Source organism: Agelaius phoeniceus (genome assembly GCF_051311805.1).
Source record: "Agelaius phoeniceus isolate bAgePho1 chromosome W unlocalized genomic scaffold, bAgePho1.hap1 SUPER_W_unloc_2, whole genome shotgun sequence".
NCBI classification, from domain to species: Eukaryota; Metazoa; Chordata; class Aves; order Passeriformes; family Icteridae; genus Agelaius; species Agelaius phoeniceus.
This window is the reverse complement of record NW_027509867.1, coordinates 4,967,771-4,986,987: the sequence shown is the minus strand read 5'-3', so window position 1 is coordinate 4,986,987 and position 19,217 is coordinate 4,967,771. Positions and strand designations below refer to the sequence as shown.

The following is a 19,217-nucleotide window of genomic DNA, read 5'->3' as shown; positions in this document are numbered from 1 at the left end:
GCCATGGAAACTGACCATAGCAACAGGGGGCTGGTGATGGTTGCCTGCTAAGGATCAGATTTTTCACAGGCCCTCAGAGGGGTTCCATGGAGACTTTCCAAGAGTCTCCAGGCTGTTCCAGAGCTGGAATGTCACAGGCAGAGACAGGGGCTCCATGGAGACCTCCCAGGGCTTTCTGGAATGGTAAAGAGCCCTGTGGTTAGAGGCTGTCACAGCCATTCCATGGTGACATCCCAGGGCACCTTGGGCTGCAAAGGCACCCATCTGTCACAGGCACTCACGGGGGCTCCACGGTGACATCCCAGGAGTCCCCAGGCTGCCAAAGAGCCGGGATGGCCCAGACACTCACAGGGGTTCCTGTCATGGGCACAGTGGGAGCTTCAGGTAAAGTTTATTAGAGAAGCTCCTTTTGGGTCACAAAATACAGAAAGGATCCCCAATAGCCGGCACAGATCCCCAAATGTCACCTTTGAGTCAGAGACGACACAGACTCAGATCAGAAGGCTAAGGGCAGAAAGCCACCTGTTTTTTTAATCCTCTTGTTTTATGTCTTGTTTTGCTACAGGTGGACCTCACTGGTCATTTAATCAACACATTTCACCTGATTGGCCAATTAAGACAACACCCTTCAGTAAACAACTTCATGGGAAAGAGCCAACTTATTACAGACATTGTTGGGGCAGCAGTTATTCATGCTTGTTTTATGTTGGGCCTTTCTGGGGGCACCCTGGATGGGGTAACCCTCCTATAGCAGTTCTGTGCCAGGTGAATGGAGATGCATGGGACTTTTTCAGTCTTCAGCTTCTTGTTTATTGTTATCTTATCTAAAGTTTTGCATTGCTGTGCACACCAGGCTCAGCACGCTGGGAAAACACCACAAAATGGCTCCAAAATGTACAGTTTCAAGGTCTTTTAAAGTTGTCTCATCCAATTAAGTCTTAAATCATACATTATTACTACTTATTTACCAGTAACTCATCCCTTGACTGTCCACATACCCTCTGCACTGTGCTTTCCTTGACCAATCACCCTGTGCCACCAACACTGCAGAAAATGGAGTAGATGAAGACAGGGACTACACCCAAATTCCTCCATCTTGCTTCCTATCTACACCATACTAAAAATCACAAAACCTAAATTTCTTACCCTAGTGGAATACAATACTACCCTCTGATCTATTTCACACTTTGGTAAATTCTAATCTGTCTTAATGTCCTGGAAGTCCTCTCCATTGGCGAAGGTTAAAGGCAGTGTTTCTCTGGGGGCCAGGACTCCTCAGAGCAGACAGAGAAATATTCCCTGTGCCTTGGATTCCCACACATTTAACCTAAAATCCTTTAACCCTTAACATGTCAAGTTACCCAAAAATGTTCCAGGTAACTAGGATTAGAAAGAGAAGAAATAGAGAACAACAGAAAGACAGAAGATCCATAGAAAGACACACACATGGGTACCAACTGCTGGGGTTCCAGCATCACCAACAGAGGAACCCCAGCAGAAGGCTGGATCCAGACCCTGGGCTGGCCTCGTGCTCTGGCTTTCAACCCCCTGGGCCTTCATGGCCCCGCCCCTGGGGTGGGACTGCCAGTTGCTTGTCCAATCAGAGCCAGGGTAGCACCAGCTGCTGCTGTGTGATTGATTGATTGATTGATTGACAGCTCAGCCAATCAGAGATGGGTTAGCACCACCCCTGCTGTGTGATTGACAGCTCTGCCAGGCCAGGGCTGGGGGCGGGGCTCTGTCCCACCACAAACCAAGGCCTGACCCGGCCCTGGCCCCACACGAGCATTCCGAGCATCCCAACGTGTCTCGGGATATGGATCTCATCCAGCCTCTGACAGCGACCACGGTGACACTACGGAACCTCATGGAGCCATGGGTCAGTTGTGACAATGGAGATCCAAGGAAACGATGGTGAGACTGTGGAATCCAGGAATCATGGAATCAAGGAGACCATTGTGCAAATCATGGCCCCTATGGAAGCAAGGATCAATGAGCAAACTGTGGTTTGATTGTGATTGATTTAAAATAGAAACAAGGAGCCATTGTTTCACAGCGGGGCTGCGTGGGGCCAATGGACCCTTGTGACTCTGTTGGGGCTCATGAAACCAAGAAGCCATTGTGACATTGCCAGGCCTCATGGAATCAAGGAGACCATTGTGACAGTGTTAGGACCCATGAAATCAACGGAACATAGAACAGGTCTGCCTGGTTTGGCTTCCTGGGGGCTGTCTGACAGGTCCCACTGAATTTGGCATGTCAAGGGCCACTTCCCATCTGACCATGAAGCAATGGGGCTCTGTGCTTTTATTCCTATGGGAAAGAACTGTCTTTCTTGTCTAGTCTCACATGGCCAAAATGGGAATCCTGCATCTAAAATTCCCTATATCCAAGGGTTACTCCCAGACAAAATCTGCCCATACAGTCAAGTCTGGCCAGCCTTGGCCTCTGGTGACTGCCTCTCATCTGCCCCTGCCCCACTGGGGCTCACTTGTTTCCATCCTATGGAGACCATTGTGACACTGCGGGGCATTGTGGAACCAAAGGGCCATGGTGACACTGCAGGCCCTTGTGGAACCTGTGACACTGTAGGAACTTGTGGAACCAAGGGGAACATTGTGACCCTGCAGGGTACCATGGAACCAAGGGGCCATTGTGACACTGTGGTGCCTCGTGGAACCAAGGACATCATTGTGGCTCTGTTGGGCCGCATGGTCCCAAGGGGCCAGTGTGAAGCAGCAGGGCTTTGTGGAACCAAGAGGCCATTGCTGCATTTCAGGGCCTCATGGAGCCAAAGGGCCGTTGTAATCCTGCAGGGCACTGCGGATCCATGGAGAGCATTGTGGCACTACAAGGCCCCATGGAATCATGGAGACCCTTGTGACCCTGCAGGGCCTCATGGAAGGAAGGAGCCATTGTGACACTGTGGGAACTTGTGGAACCAAGGGAATCATTGTTGCACTACTGGGCCCCAATGGAACCAAGGGGCCATTGGACACAGCCAGGCTTCATGGAACCAATAGATTATTATGACTCTGTGGGGCCTTGTGGAACCATGGAGACTATGAAGATCCTTAAGGACCTGTGTAACCAAGGGGCCATTATGACACCTGAGGGCCTCATGGGAGCAAGGAGCCTTTGTGACACTGCAGGGCCTGTGGAACCAAGGGAACATGAAACAGGTGTGGCTGCCTTGGCCTCCCAGGGGTCACCTGACAGGCCTGGCTGACCTTGGAATGTGGAAGGCCACTCCCATCTGCCCCTGAAACACTGGGGCTCTGGGCTCTTCTTTTTATCGAAAAGAACTGTCCATTTTTTCCAGGCATCCATGGCCAAAATTAGGATTCCACCTCCAAATTTTTTTGTATTCAAGGATTGCTCCCAGACAAAAGTTGCCAGGACAGACAAGTCTAGCTGGTCTTTGACTCCTGAGGAGCAGCACTCACGTGTTTTCCAAACACTGGAAAGGGCTCTGTGCTTTTCTTTTTGTGGAAAAAATGATCCTTCTCCAGGCACAAATGTCTGAAATTAGGACTCCGCATTCATAATTTCAAATATCCAAGGGTTGCTCCAGGCAAACCTGCCAGGACAGACAGGTCAGGCTTGCCTTGGCCTCTGGTGGTTTCTGTTCATCAGCTCCTGAAATATGGGGGCTCCATGCTTTCCTTCCTATGGAGACCAATGTGACATTGGGAGCCTTGTGAAATGAAGGGGCCATTGTGACACTGCAGAGCACCATGGATCCAAGGGACCATTGTGACACTGTGGGGCCTCGTGGAACCAAGGACATCATTGTGGCTCTGTTGGGCCACATGGTCCCAAGGGGCCAGTGCAAAGTAGCGGTGTGGGAGTTAGCCCAGCTGTAACTCAGAGTCAGACAGATTTTACCCCCAAAGAATTGGGCATGAGTCTCTGGGAATCATTTGTTTAACTCAGGGTGAGTTTGAGAGTTCCCCCATAATCCTTTAGTGTTGTTATGCTAAGTTGTCCAAGTTCTCCTCCCCTATTGGTTACTTGTTTCCCCTATAGGGTTATTGTTCCAGAGTGTTCTACCCTCAAGTGTATATTTTGTTGCTTTGCCTTTATCTCAGGTCTTTGAATCCCACCCCTCCTACTGTGCTCGACTTCTCCATGTTTATTGTTTTTCACCCTGTTACTAAAGTTCTTTTTGGGCAACTCCATTGATCCTGCTTGTAGGAGCGTCAGGGTGAAGGACAGTTGGGACGGACTGAGACGAGAGATCTCTGAAGCCAGGTCTTGGAACTTGTGGTTTATTGCAAAGGGTGTGGGTGCAGGGGCCTTGTTTGGAGCTGCCAGCCACAGCTCGGAGCAGGCCTGAGAGAGGAGCTCGAAAGAGGCGCCCAAAATGGATGCCCGAAAGAGGAGGGGAGTTCCCATTACAGTACAATAAATCTTCTTCTGTGCTGCATATTCTAATTTTCACTAACCAATCTGGTACAAGATACAAATCTTATAGCATTTACATACAGCCTAGAAGAATCATTACATTACCATACTGTGTTACATTTTAAACCCTAAAAACTCCTCTTTGGACCCCTTCTGCCAAGCTAGTAGGGTCTGCTCTGACCCTTGGACCTGCCTGCAAGCAGAGGGTGTTGTTTCATCAAAAGAAGATTACCTTCAGCCGGCCATACCATTGTTTTCCAGTTGTTCAGTAACTAAGGCTTGGTATCTCAAAGCTTGCTTTCATTTTAATCTCACTTATAGTTTCCATATTCTCAAATTTTTTTGCCAGGCCATCATATTTATAAGGCTTTCCTGTTTCATCTTCCCCAGCATCTGCTCCTTTTCATTTTCACCACCCGTGCCCTGAAGTTGGGGAACCAGAAAGGTTTGTCACAGCCACCCTCATTGCAACCTTTGGTGCCTGAACAGGGACCCTGACATTCAGTCATGTCAGCTGGGGTTAGCTGATGGATAGGCCAGCACTCCCCGGGATTTTGGATTGTGCTGGGCCTGCAGATTCATCATTGCTTTGATGGACCTCGGCCAGGATCCACAGGGACAGCGACAGTTTCACCTGCGTAGGCTTGCAGGTGGGTTTGGGGAAATGCAGGACAATTATTGCCCATTTTGCTGCTGTGTTTTTACAATATGCATCCACATCTCATAACTGATTTGGGGTGTTCCAGTGGCTGCTCCACCTAAAGTGGAGAAAGAGAAAAATGGGCAGCCAGATGTCCAAAGTAGAAAGGCGTGTATATGGATGCTTTAAGTTAATTCTCACTGATCATGACCAAATATCTTCAAAGTACAAATTAAAATCAATCGTGAAGTGGATCATTAAAAATTTTCCAGATGCCCCTGAGCCTGACCATCCTCCCTCCATCTTGGCTCCTCCACTTCCTGCTACCACAGCCTTCTCTTCAGCCCTGAACGAACCTCCAGACTCCACCCCCACAACTGCGGGTCACGCCCCCACTGTCAATCATTCCACCTCCACCCTGGGCCATGCTCCAGAAGACCAGCCTGGAAGTCCGCCATCCTAAATCAAGGCCCTTTCTCCCCAACACCTGACAAAATGGCAGCGCCCTTTGCCTCACCCTCTGGCAACAATATAACCCCATGGTCAATGATACTAAGCCCAACTGTCACACTATTTCTAATCTGAATGTTTTTGCTCCAAGGTATTCTTCCTCCCCAGAAGACAGTTTGGATTCCCCAGAGCCACCTCGCCCCTCAATCCCAGAATATCCCTGGGAAAGGAAGAAGACCTGCAAATAGTCTCAAAATTTCTTTTTGCCCCCGTATGTTACGAAAGAAGCGGGCAGAATCCCAGGTGTCAGCCATTGATTTATGGGGAAATCAAGGATCTGTGTTGGGCAGCTAAAGACCATAGAAAGGACTCATTTTATTGGCCTAATGAGGGCCATGTTTACAACACATGTCTTAACCCCGTATGATTTAAAATATATTATGACCATGTTGTTGTCACCTACAGAATACACCCTGTGAGAAGGGCGATGGAAGTGTTTACTAAATCAATTAATAGCAGACTATGCTAATAATGAGGCAAGGGCAGAATTGACAATCAACCATCTAGCTGGAGAAGGACAACACAGCCTACCAGATGATCAAGCAGCAGGTATCCCCAGAGAAGTATTGGATGATATCAAAGAGATGGCTTTGAAAGCTTTAATCCAGGTATTGGATGGTAGCACCCCCAATTTGGACTACCTTGGGTGGCTGCAGCTAAAGCTTTAGGACAATCAGACCATCCTGGGTGCCTGTTGAGTAAGCAAACCAATGCTGCCTCCCTCACATTGAGTGGCTGCTCTCAGACACAGAGACCATCAGACACGCCACCTTGCAGAACAGCGATAGAGATTTTACTCTGGGCACATGGGCATGGCTGTGTAGACTCTGAGGGCATGTGCTGCATGAACCTCTCCAGCCACAGCGAGTCAATCCACAAGAGCATTCAGGTACTGAAGGAAGGGTTCAAGAAGCTTCAAGTGGAAAACAAAGACTGGTTCAATAAACTCTTCCAGTCCAAGGGACTAAAGGGTTGGATGATGTCTAGCCAGAACAGGACTATGAATTCTCTTAGTGGTTGTTGTTGTATTGTTAATTGTCCCATGTTTATTTGGATGCTTTAAGAAAGTCTTACAAAATTCTTTCAGTTCCATCTTTGTTGTAAAACAGAAAGGGGGAAGATACCCAACACAGGCTCCTCATGGACTCTTGGAGGAGAGAATTGGAGGCCAGGATGGCACAAAAAGCTCTCAGAGACTCAGTGTAGGAAGGAAAGTCTTTAAAAGTATCTAAAAGTATTCTTAAATCCATATAGTACCTTAAAAACCTTGAGTATCTCAAGGCATTAATGAGCCCCACTGAGTGTCAGTACAAAGCTCTCAAGGGACTCATTAAAGCAGATAATTGGGGCCATGATTGCACAAACCTCTCACAGAGTCTGTATCAAAAGGGAAACCCCAAGTACCTTCAAATAACTGAAGTACCCTGAAGCATTAATGATCCCCACTGAGTGTTGTTACTGACAAAGCCTCTCCAGGGACTAATTACAGCAGATAATTGGAGGCCATGATTGCACAAACCTCTCAGAGACTCCAAGGCAAAAGCCAAAGCCAAAGTCCTTTGAAAAACCTGCAGTCCCTGCAGGGAGCATGAAGGAGCCCCCAGGGCCATTGCTGAGCAAGGCTCCCCAGGGACTCCTTGCAGCAGATCCTTGAGGCCACTGGGATGTGGGCTAGGGGGGGATGCTGAGGGCAGCACAAGGGGCTGACAGTGCCCAGCCTGGCTGGGGCTGTGCCAGGAGGCCCCAGGGCCTCAGCACAAGGTGTCTCCTCCCAGCCCTTGCTGGCACAGACCCTGCTGTGCCCCAGGGCACCAAGACTTGGCTTCTCTTTGTCCCCACCTGTCAGCACTGCCTGCAGTTCTCTGCTCTGCCTGGGGCCTGGAGACACTTGCTCAGTCGTGTCCCTCACTGGGACCCATTAAAAGTCCAAGAAACTTTGGAGTTGGATTCTGCCTTGGAGCTCTGCAGAGGTTTCTTCAGCTCCCTCTCAGGGACTGATGTTCAGGGCCTGAGCACAAAGCCCCAGAGGCTGATTAAAGTCCTTGTGCTGTGTCTGTGCTGCTGAGCTGGGCTGGGCTCCTGGCACAGAGGCAGCTCCTGGTCACCAAGAAGAGCTTCAAAAGCACATTTCTCTGGATGAGCAGCTCTTGTGCCAGCCCAGCAGGGCTGGGGCACTGCCTGCAGCCAGCGCGGGCACAGCCCAGAGGCACAGAGAGCTTCAATCAGTCAGGGCTGGGAAGGGGCTGAGAAGTGCCTGGGGCACAATCACTGCCAGCCCTTGGCACAGGAACCTCTGGCTGCAGGACAATGCAGCTGCAGCTCCTGGAGCCATCTCCTCAAGCTGGAACATGCCAATGCCTGCAGAGCCTGTGAGTACATTCTCTGCTTGTCTCTTGTGCAGAGCAGCCAGGGGTGCCCAGGGCTGTCCTGCAGAGCAGGGTCCTGCAGCCCAGGGCGCTGTGCTGGGGCAGGGACTCTGCTGCCTGCCAGGGACAGCTCTCAGCCAGCCCTGGCAGCTGCTGCCAGCACTGGGGGACAAGATCTGGGTGGCAGGAGACAGCTGGTGAGGCTTGGAAGTGTTCTCCTTGTGTGGGGAGGATGATGCATTGTTCAGGACTGCTCCCAGCATGACATTTAACTGCAGAACATTTCCAAGTAGATTATACAGGGAAAACAGCAAGGCAGGGGCTGCATAAGAGAGAAAATCCTGCTTTCTAAATCTACTGCTGTGGGTTGCTGGGATGAGAATCTTCATGTATATCTTCATCTCTCAGTTCATGGAGAAAAAAAATAAAGAAATTTTCTCTGACATCTGTAAAAACCAGGCAGCAACAGCAATCACCACAGGACCCCTTAGAGGCAGCATCAGTGTTGCTTTTCCAGCCTCCTCAGGGTTGCTCTGATGTTGCCATCAGAGCCTGCAGAGCCAGAGCTGCCCCTGGGCAGTGCCTGAGCTGGGAGGGCTCTGCAGGGCAGAGCTGAGCCCCCAGGGCTGGGCTGGGCTCTGGCAGCACTGGCAGGGCCCAGCCCTGGGCACAGGGAAGCAGCTGCTGGCAGGGACAGCTCCAGGCAGCAGAGCCCTGGGCAGGCAGTGGGGGGAAAGTGCCCCCAGGCTGTGCTGGGATATTTCAAGTCCTCTCCAAACCCAACTATTCCATGATTACTTTTCTTACAGATCCCCATGCCAAGGCACAGCAAATGTCCAACAGCAGCTCCATCAGGCACTTCCTGCTGCTGGCATTGGCAGACACGCGGCAGCTGCAGATCCTGCACTTCTGCCTCTTGCTGGGCATCTCCCTGGCTGCCCTCCTGGGCAACGGCCTCATCATCAGCGCCGTAGCCTGCGGCCACCACCTGCACACGCCCATGTTCTTCTTCCTGCTCAACCTGGCCCTAAACGACCTGGGCTCCATCTGCACCACTGTCCCCAAAGCCATGCACAATTCCCTCTGGGACACCAGAAACATCTCCTACACTGGATGTGCTGCTCAGCTCTTTTTCTTTGTGTTCTTTACTGGAGCAGAGCTTTATCTCCTGACTGTGATGTGCTACGACTGCTACGTGTCCATCTGCAAACCCCTGCACTACGGGACCCTCCTGGGCAGCAGAGCCTGTGCCCACATGGCAGCAGCTGCCTGGGCCAGTGCCTTTCTCTATTCACTGCTGCACACAGCCAATACATTTTCCCTGCCCCTGTGCCATGGCAATGCCCTGGGCCAGTTCTTCTGTGAAATTCCACAGATCCTCAAGCTCTCCTGCTCCAAATCCTACCTCAGGGAATTGGGGCTTCTTGCTGTCAGTGCCTGTTTTGGTTTTGGCTGTTTTGTGTTCATTGTTTTCTCCTATGTGCAGATCTTCAGGGCTGTGCTGAGGATCCCCTCTGAGCAGGGACGGCACAAAGCCTTTTCCACCTGCTTCCCTCACCTGGCTGTGCTCTCCCTGTTCATCAGCTCTGCAGTGTTTGCTCACCTGAAGCCTCCCTCCATCTCCTCTCCATCCCTGGATCTGGCCCTGTCAGTTCTGTACTCGGTGGTGCCTCCAGCCCTGAACCCCCTCATCTACAGCCTGAGGAACCAGGAGCTCAAGGCTGCAGTGTGGAGACAAATGACTGGATGGTTTCGGAAACATTAAACTGCTGGCCAATTTCTGCATATCACTTGTAATAAAAGTCATCTTTCGTACTTCTTGTTGGTTTCATTTTGGAGGTTCTTTTTCTTTTTTTTACTTTTTTCATATCATCTACAAATAAATGTCATTGTTTGTGTCATTTCTCATTTTGTTTCTCTCCACCTATCCTGTGGCCACAGACTGTGTCAATGAGGGGTTGTGCTCTTGGTGGCTTTAAATGAACTAAAGGATCTCCCAGCAGAGTTTTCTGCAGAGATGCCCTTTTGTTGCCTTCTCTGGAGCTGCAGCAGCAATGTCTGTGTGCAGAGCTGGGGCAGATCAGTGCTGGCACAGCAGCTCTGCTCCTGCTGGCCACACCATTTCTGATCCAGGCCAGGAGCCATTGGCCTTCTTGCCCACCTGGGCACACTGCTGCCTCATGTCCAGCCTGCTGTCCATCAGTCCCTGCAGGTCCCTTTCTGCCTGGCTGCTCTCCAGACACTCTGTCCCCAGCCTGTAGCACTGGGGCCAAATATCAGGGCCTGGCACTTGGATTTGTTAAACCTCACCTTGTTGGTTTCATCCTCTGGATCCAGCCTGTCAAGGTTCCTGTGCAGACCACTCCTATGCTCCAGCAGATCAACGCTCGCACCCAGCTTGGTGTCATCGGCAAAGATGTCCTTGGTTCCAAGGGGCTCCTCAGTGTCACAATGGCCTCTTGGTTACAGCAGGCCCTGCACTGTCACACTGATCTCCTTGGTTCCATAAGACCATGCAGAGTAAAAATGCTCTTCTTGGTTCCATGGGGCCCAAAAATGTGACAATGGTCTCCTTGGTTTCATGGGGCTTCACAGTGTCACAATGTTCTCGTTGGTGCTCCAGTTTCACAGTGGCCCCTTGGTGCCATGGGGCCCAGGGTGTCACAATGGCCCCATGGCCACATGAGGTCCCACCCTGTCACCATGGTCTCTGGGGTTCCACAAGTCCCCTCAGTGTCACAATGGACTCCTTGTTTCCACAAGGCCACACAGTGTCACAGCATTATTCCAGATCCCTTGAGGCCCCATCGTGTCACAGTGGCCCCTTGGTTACACAGGATCCTGCAGTGTCACAATGTCCCCTTGGTGCCATGAGGCCCCGCAGTGTCAGAACGGCCCCGTGGTTCCACTGGGCCCTGCAGTCTCCCAATGGTTCCCTTGGTTTTGCAGGGTCAAAATGGTGAAACCCCTTGGTTACACGAGGCCCTGCAGTGTCACAATGGCCTCTGTGGTTCCACGAGGACCCAGAGTGTCACGGGGCACTCCCTGGGTCCATTTGGCCCCACAGCACCACCATGGACCCCTGGTTCTGTGGGGCTGCACGGTGTCACCATGGTCCTCTTAGTTCCACAAGGCCCTGCAATGTCACAATGGCCCCAGAGTGTCCCAATCATCAGAGAATGACAGAATCAAATAGGCTGGAAAAGACCTTTGGGATCATCAAGTCCAACCAATGCCCTAATACTGCCTTGTCACCCAGACCATGCCACTGAGTGCCACTGGAGAGGGACAGTGACTCTGCCACCTCCCCCCTGGCCAGCCCATTCCAGTTCCCACTCACCCTTTCTGTGAAGAACTCCTTCCTATTGTCCAGCCTCAGCCTCCCCTGGTGCAGCTTAAGGCTGGGTCTTCTTGTCCTGCCCTCCAGCAGATCCACACTCACACCCAGCTTGGTGCCATCTGCAATTTGTGAATGCTGCACTCGATCCCCTCACCCAGACCATCAGTGAAGATATTAAACAGGACTGGGCCCAGCACAGATCCCTGGGGACAGCACCAGTGCCTGGGCACCAGCTGGGTGCAGCACCATCCCCACCACTCTCTGGGCCCAGCCTCCAGCCAGCTCTTAAATCTCCCAGCCAGGAGGGAACCTGCCCAAGCCGTGGGCTGCAGCTTTTCCAGGGAATGCTGTCAGAGACAGAGTCAAAGGCTCTGCTGGAGTCCAGGCACACAACATCCACAGCCTTTCCCACATCCACAGGTGGGTCACCTGGGCATAAAAGGAGGCCAGGTTAGTCAGGCAGGACCTGCCAGCCCTAAATCCATGCTGGCTGGCTCTGATCCCTGGGCCATCCTGTGGGTGCCCTGTGGTGGCACTCAAGGTGATCTGTTCCATAACCTTGCCGGGCACCCAGGTCAGGCTGACAGGCCTGGAGTTCCCCAGCTCCTCCTTCCAGCCCTTCCTGGGGATGGGCTCACACTGGCACCTCCAGTGCTCTGGGCCCTCCCTGCTGAGCCAGGACTGATGGTAAATGATGGAGAGCAGCTTGGGGAGCTCATCCACAGCTCCCTCATCCCCCTGGGATGGATCCCATCAGATCCCAGAGACACCTGTGAGCATCTGAGTGGCTCAGCACGTCCCCAGCTGCTTCCTCCTGGATTCCAGGGGGCTGTTCTGCTCCCTGTGCCCATCTACCAGCTCAGGAGAACACTTGTCCTGAGAACAACCTGTCCTAATATTGAAAAGTGAGGCAAACAAGTGTAAAGTAGCTTAGCCTTTTCCTTATCTTTAGTTACTGTATTCCCCACTGCACTCAAAAAAAAGTAGAGGTTCTCCTTACCTTATCATTTGATATTAATTTATTTATAGAAATATTTTCTATTGTTTTTCACAGAAGTGGCCAGGTTAAGCTCAAATTGAGCTTTCACATCTCAACTTTTCTTTCTGCATAACCTAACAACATCCTTAAACACTTCCTAAGTTGCCTGACCTTCTGTCAAAAGTTCATGCACCCTTTTCATTCCCGAGTTCCCACAAAAGCACCATGTGGAGGCAGGCCAGTCATTTTCCTCACCAGCTCATCGTTTGCCACACTGGGACAGGCTGCTCTTCCCCCTTAAGATTACTTTGTTGAAATGTGTCCATCCTTCCTGGACCCCTTTGTTTTAAAGGGCTCTTTCTCTTTAAAAATATCAGTACCTGATTCAGTACTCCACAAATCAGCATCCTAAACAGGCCAAAGTCTGCCCTTCCTAATTCCAGTGTAGAAGTTTTGTTGCAGCCCCTCCTTCTTTCACAGAACATTGAAAACTTGATTATTTCATGGTCACTGTGCCCCAGGCAGCCTCTGAGCCCCACATCTGCCCCCAGCCCTTCTCTGTCTGTGAACAGCAGCAGACAGAGCTTTCCTTGGCAGTGGGAGTGTTACCAAAAATCCGGTAAAACAGAAAACTCTTTTTAACCCCAGTGTAGCATTAAGAAGCAGCATTCTTTATTCAGCTGGATGCACGGGGGAGAGCTCCTCCCAAAGCTGTGCATGCTGAGTACAGGAAAGTTTCTGTGTATATTCTGTATTTTGCACACATATTCATTGATTGTCTTGGACTAAACATACATATGATAATAATTTCCCCAAAATCATTGGCATATTTCCCCTCCCCTTTACCCATGTGTTCCTCTGTCCTGGGGGTCTCTCTGGTGGTCCCTGGTGGTCGTGGACCCCACTGTTCCAGTGGGCCTGGCTGAGCTGGCAGGACCCTGAGGCTGCTGAACTTCCAGTTCCCCTTCTCACACAATGGGCATTGTGTGGTTTCCATAGGCCTGGGGATGTGGAGAAAAAGCTCCAGGTGTCAGCTCACCTGGTGTAGACAATTGATCATCTGGTAACATGAGGTCACAGAGTGGGCTATGACATCACAGAGTGGGTTATGTGAGGTCATTGATCAGCTATGACATCATAGACTGCCTCTGTGATATCACAGAGCCAGCTGTGTCATCACAGGACTGAGGTCTGACATCACAGAGCAGGCTGTGACATCCCAGAGGGGCTGTGTGACATCCCAGAGGGGCTGTGTGCCATCCCAGCAGGGCTGTGTCAGGTCACTGGGTTGGTCACTCCGCCCCAGCTCCCCCTCACAGTTTCTCCCAACAAGTCCAATGCTGTCCATGCCCAGCGGGGTCCCTGTCCCCCGGGATCCCCCCGGCCCACCTGGAGCCACAGCCTCCACCAAAGGATGTTCCACAGGATCCACCCCAGAGCCTGACATGGGGACAAGGGGCCAGGGCTGTGTGACCAGGACATCAAGGACGGGGATTATCCAGGTCACTATGGCCTGGGTTGGGTTGCTCAGGGCAGGAAAGATGTCTGGCAGCTGGAGCAGGGTCTGGGAAGGGCCTCCAAGGTGGGGCTGGAGCCCCTGGGCTGTGAGCAGAGGCTGAGGGAGCTGGGCTTGTCCAGCCCAGAGCAGGGAAGGCTGAGGGGCTCCTCATCCCAGCCTGGCAGTGCCAGCGAGGAGGGGATGGAGAACACAGAGCCAGGCTCTTCACCGGGGGCCTGGTGGGAGACAAAAGCCAATGGGTGGAAGGGGAAAGAGGGGAGATCAGCCAGGACAGGAGGAGATGAAATGAGTCAGGCTGGTTTCAGCATTTCCTCAACACCAAAAGCAGCCTGACCTCCCTTCTCCATCCACCACTGACAGCTTTGCAAATCAGGAATTGTTGGAGCTGTTTTGCCCCCACTCCTGGACGAGCATTCTGATACAAGAACTAAATTGTGTTTATGTCTGTCACAGAACCATGTTTTGTCTAAAATTAATTCTAGTATGGAAATCACTTGTGGATGGAGGAGTCATCAGATGCTGCTGGGATGTTGCACATTGCTCAGGGAAGAGTGAGATTGTTATTAAATTGTGTCCTGTTCAACTGTGGTCTGTTGGCCATGAAGAGAAACTTTCTGTGCCTCTGAGTCTCACCAGTTCCTGACCCCCAAAGGACACAAACCTGATGAGTTGTGGCTCCTGCTCCAGTGGTGGCACTTGGGCATCCCTCCATCCCCAGAGCAGAGCTCCCTTGTCCCAGAGAGTGCCTGGCAATGCAGGGATGAAGGAAACAGGACAGGCTGTGGGGATCAGGGGCAGGGCAGAGCAACGGAGAATGACTTTTGCATTTGATGGAGCTGTGCCTTCCCTTGGCTTTGTTGGCTGACAAGAAATGAACATCCCTCTGTGCCTTGAGCAGCTCCTTCTCCAAGGAAAGCAGGTGGAGCCAAGGAGCTGAGAGCTGCAGGTGCAGCCTGGGCTGGAGGGAGCTCAGATTTGCACAAGGCTGCTCTGAGTGCCAGGGCTTGGATGGGGGAAATGGTGGGGTGGGGGTAGGGACAGAGTCTGATTGATTGTCAGCCATGAAGGGTCTTGATTTTCATATCTATTCCAACTGCATGAGGAGGTACTTGGATTCAGTGTCAATTGGAGACTACACATATCAATTTATGATCAGAAAAAAAAACCCTAAACAGGACCTAAAAAATCTTTGCTCACTGTCTTTTTAAATAGAACATATTCAATTTGAATACACTACTGCAATCTGTCTAAGTAACCACAAATGATTTGAAAATTAAAATCAAATGATTCCCAGAGGCTTGGCTTGTTCAGGTGTTCTGAATGTTCATGAGCCCTGGGACACTGAATTCCTGCACTGAAGAGCTGAAGGCTGAACAAGCCTCTGGAGCAGTGAAATTCAGCAGCAGCCTCCAAGTTGCTGAGGATGTCAGCAGCCCCCAGTGAGGCCATCCCTGTCCAGAGACCATGGGGGAATGGGCAGACAAGGAGAGCGTCCCTGGGGCTGGGGCAGCACAACTCAGAGGCACCAGTGGCTCCAGCTGGGCAATGGAGTGTGGAATGTGGCTGGGAAAGCCCTGCCTGGGCTGGGCCAAGCAGCACAGACAAGCCGTGACCCCCATCCACTAAAAAACTCTCTCAAGGAGACATTTAAGAGGAATTACAATTGTTTCTGTACCCTGAGTTGAAAACACTGGAGAAATATTGACAAGAAATTCTCAGGAGCTCAAAACAACCAAGCAGCCTTTACTGGCAACTTTAGAAAATCAAAGAAATTTTCGCAGAAGGTTTAATAGGACACTCAATTAACAAAACAACACTTCTCAAAGCATTAATTTGGCCCATTCAACTTCACAAAGTCTAAGCCTGTTCAATTTCATGTTAATCAAAATTTGCAAGAGGACAAAAATCGAAGAAGTATTTTTCTTTCTCTCTCTCAAAGAGATAGAAAGACAAATAAGATTCAGAGAAGCACACACACAGCTACCAGCTCCTGGATTCCAGTGCTGTTAGGCTGGAAATTCCAAGAGGATGCAGGGTCAAGATGTGTGCTTGCCTTGTGGTCAGCCTTCAATACCCCTTGGTCTCCCTGGGCCCTTCCCCCAGGTGGGGCTTGGGCTCATTTGGTCCCTCAGGAGCTGGGCTGGGGCTGCAGAGGTGGCTGTGGAGCATTGCCTGTGCTGTGCCAGGGACTGGCAGCCACTGCTGGGCTGGGATAGAGGCTCTGGGGGGATTGGGGTTCCAGGGCAGGGCAGGGCTGGGCTTCCAGGGCAGGGCAAGGCTGGACCTGCCCCTTCCTCCCCCACGTATGAAATGTTTTGGGACAACAATCTCCTCCAGGCTGTCACAGTAAGGCAGTGTTGGAGGTGGAATTTAATTCTGGCCATGGGCACCTAGACAAGAAGGACAGTCCTTTTCCATAGGAAGGAAAGCACAGAGCCCCAGTGTTTGGAAGGCAGGTGAGAGCCTAAGTAGGCCACGGCCAGGCAGACTTGTCAGGAATGGCAGATTTTGTCTGGGAGCAGTCTTTCAATTTAGGGAATTTTGAAGGTGGAAACCCAGTCTCAGCCATGGGCACCTGGAGAAGCAGGACAATTCTTTCCCATAGGAATGAAAGCATGGAACTTTCCCCAGTGTTTTGGGGACAGATGAGAGGTGACCATTGTGAAACCGTTGCCAGCCAAACCTGTCCTGACAATATTCCTATTGGAACAATCCCTGGATATAAGGAAATTTGGAAGTGAAATCTCAAATCTGGCAAGGGTGCCTGGAGAAGAAGGACAGTTCTTTTCCATAGGAAGGAAAGCTCGGAGGCCCAGTGCTTCAACAGCAGATGAGTGTCGTGGTTAAGGGCAAATTTGGAGGAGAATTTCTAAATTAGGGCTCCTCCAGTAAGCAAACCCACACAGCCCCTCCCCCCAACCGGTTCGGGAAGGATTCCTCGGAGAGGAGTGGAAAGAACCTGTTTATCTAACAGGCACAGCACCCCCAGCACACAAAATGAACAATACCGGATGACACCGCTCTGAAAAAAGATGACAAATTCAGAAAGTCTCTCTTGGGGGGTGGTCACTCTGTTCTCAGTCCCTCCGGCGCTGGGGCAGCTGCTGCAGGCCACAAGGTGCAGACTCTTGGTGTTTCTCAGGTCCCAGTCCGGAGCAGGTTCAAAATGGTCAGGAAAAAGGAAAGGAGAAACAGTCCAGGAAGAAATTGGACAGTTTAGCTAAACTAGCTAATGAGCAAAAGCAAGCAGAAGCAAAGCAAGCAAGAGCGAGAGAGAGCAAAGCAAAAAGCAAAAGCAGAAAAAGCAAAAGCTGCAGTCTCTGTGTCCTGCCAGGCTGATAAGAAAACCAAAACAAAACTTTCCCTCTTCAGAGCCGGTCTTAAAGGTACAGAACATGATATCCAACATTAACAGAATACATGAATGGGGATACAAGCATCATAACGTCACCCTAGGACATTCCACCCCTTATCCCCATATCATCAACATACTACCACACATCATGCATTTATTCACACAAAATTTCCATCTGCTCCCCCAAAATTTACAAGCAATACCCATCATGCCCTCATCACATCCCCACACTGGACCACTAAATCCAGGCCCTATACTACAGAGCTGCAGGATTCCCCCCTTTCACCTTACTCACTCAAAACTCCATCTATCACTTGCTCAGACCTTCGACACTTGCACATTTCCTTCTCCATCTCCCACTTGCCCAGACCTTCAACACTTACACATTTCCTTCTATCTCATGTCTGTATGGTGTAATGTACAGGCAATGGCAGTAACATCCAACAAACAGTGATATTTGCATATCATTCTCACCCCACAATCAGATCTCCCTGAGGTACACATCGTGTTGTTCCATCTCTTTGCATTATCCACCATGTGCAACCTGGTCCCTGAGCAAAGACAACCCCACAAATGTGTTTGTCTGTACTCGAGGCAGAATTGATCCCCACAGTCTTCCCCAACAAACTTCTGACACGTACCACTGGGACTTTATCTCCATCTGTTACATTCAGGGACTCAGACTGGGCAAGACCTGCTCGGTTGGTGGAACCTCAGGTGTTAACTAACCAGGTGGCCTTTGCTAAATGCTGCTCCAAATTTTTGAAAGATCCCCCACCCAAAGCTTTCAGCTGGGTTTTTAGTAGTCCATTGTACCTCTCCACTTTGCCTGCAGCTGGTGCATGGTAGGGGATATGGTACACCCACTCAATGCCATGTTCCCTAGCCCAGGTGTTGATAAGGCTGTTCTTGAAATGAGTCCCGTTGTCTGACTCAATTCTCTCAGGGGTGCCATGTCTCCACAGGATTTGGTTTTCCAGGCCCAGGATGGTGTTCTGAGCAGTAGCATGAGGCACAGGGTAGGTTTGCAACCATCCAGTGGTGGCTTCCACCATGGTCAGCAGGTAGCGCTTGCCCTGGCGTGTCTGGGGCAGTGGGATGGAGTCAATCTGCCAGGCCTCCCCATACTTGTACTTGGACCCCTGCCCACCGTACCATAGGGGCTTCACTCGCTTGGCCTGCTTGATGGCAGCACACGTCTCACAGTCATGGATAACCTGAGAAATACTGTCCATGGTTAAATCCACCCCTCAGTCTCGTGCCCACTTATAGGTGGCATCTCTGCCCTGATGGCCTGAGGCATCATGGGCCCATCAAGCTAGGAATAACTCCCCCTTCTGTTGCCAATCTAAGTCTATCTTCAACACCTCTACTTTTGCTACCTGATCTACCTGTTTGTTGTTTTGGTGTTCCTCATTAGCCCAACTCTTGGGGACATGGGCATCTACATGGTGGACCTTCACAGGTAGCCTCCCTACCCTGGTAGCAATGTCTTTCCACTCTTCAGCAGCCCAAATTGGTTTTCCTCTATGCTGCCAGTTGGACTCATTCCACCTCTCCAGCCATCCCCACAGAGCATTGGCTACCATCCATGAATCAGTGTAGAGGTAGAGCTTTGGCCACTTCTCTCTTTCTACAATGTCCAGGGCCAGCTGAATGGCTTTGAGTTCTGCAAGTTGGCTTGATCCACCTTCTCCTTCAGTGGCCTCTGCGACCTGTCGTGTGGGGCTCCATACGGCTGCTTTCCACTTCCGGTTCATCCCTACGATGCGACAGGAACCGTCAGTGAAAAGAGCATAGCGTGTTTCCTCTGGGGGCAGTTGGTTACATGGAGGAGCCTCTTCAGCCCGTGTCACTGCTTCTTGTTCTTCATACGTGACACCAAAATTCTCACCTTCAGGCCCATTTGTAATTACCTCCAAAATCCCAGGGCGATCCAGTTTACCTATACGGGCGCTGCCTCTGTCCCTCTGGGAGCCTCTCAGGAACCCTGGGCCAGTCCCAAGTCGGCAGACACCGGGGGCAGCCCCGACACGGCCGACAGTGGGGAGACACTCTCTGTGCCCCAAGGGTACTGAGGGCACCTGGGCTGGGCGCCTGT

The 19,217-nt window shown here is 51.1% G+C and overlaps 2 protein-coding genes across 2 annotated transcripts in view; one reads left to right on the top strand and one right to left on the bottom strand.

The window, feature by feature from the left end:
• LOC143692675 (uncharacterized) overlaps nucleotides 1-19,217 on the bottom strand; it is a 169,624-nt gene that overhangs the window by 41,764 nt on the left and 108,643 nt on the right. The gene's annotated exons all lie outside the window — the stretch shown is intronic.
• LOC143692582 (olfactory receptor 14J1-like) lies at nucleotides 8,756-9,688 on the top strand. The gene has a single exon (XM_077172831.1). It carries the CDS (start codon nucleotides 8,756-8,758, stop codon nucleotides 9,686-9,688), a length of 933 nt encoding a protein of 310 aa, XP_077028946.1.

Coding starts and splice junctions, on each gene's coding strand:
- LOC143692582 (XM_077172831.1), top strand. CDS start 8,756: ATGTCCAACAGCAGCTCCATCAGGCACTTCCTGCTGCTGGCATTGGCA.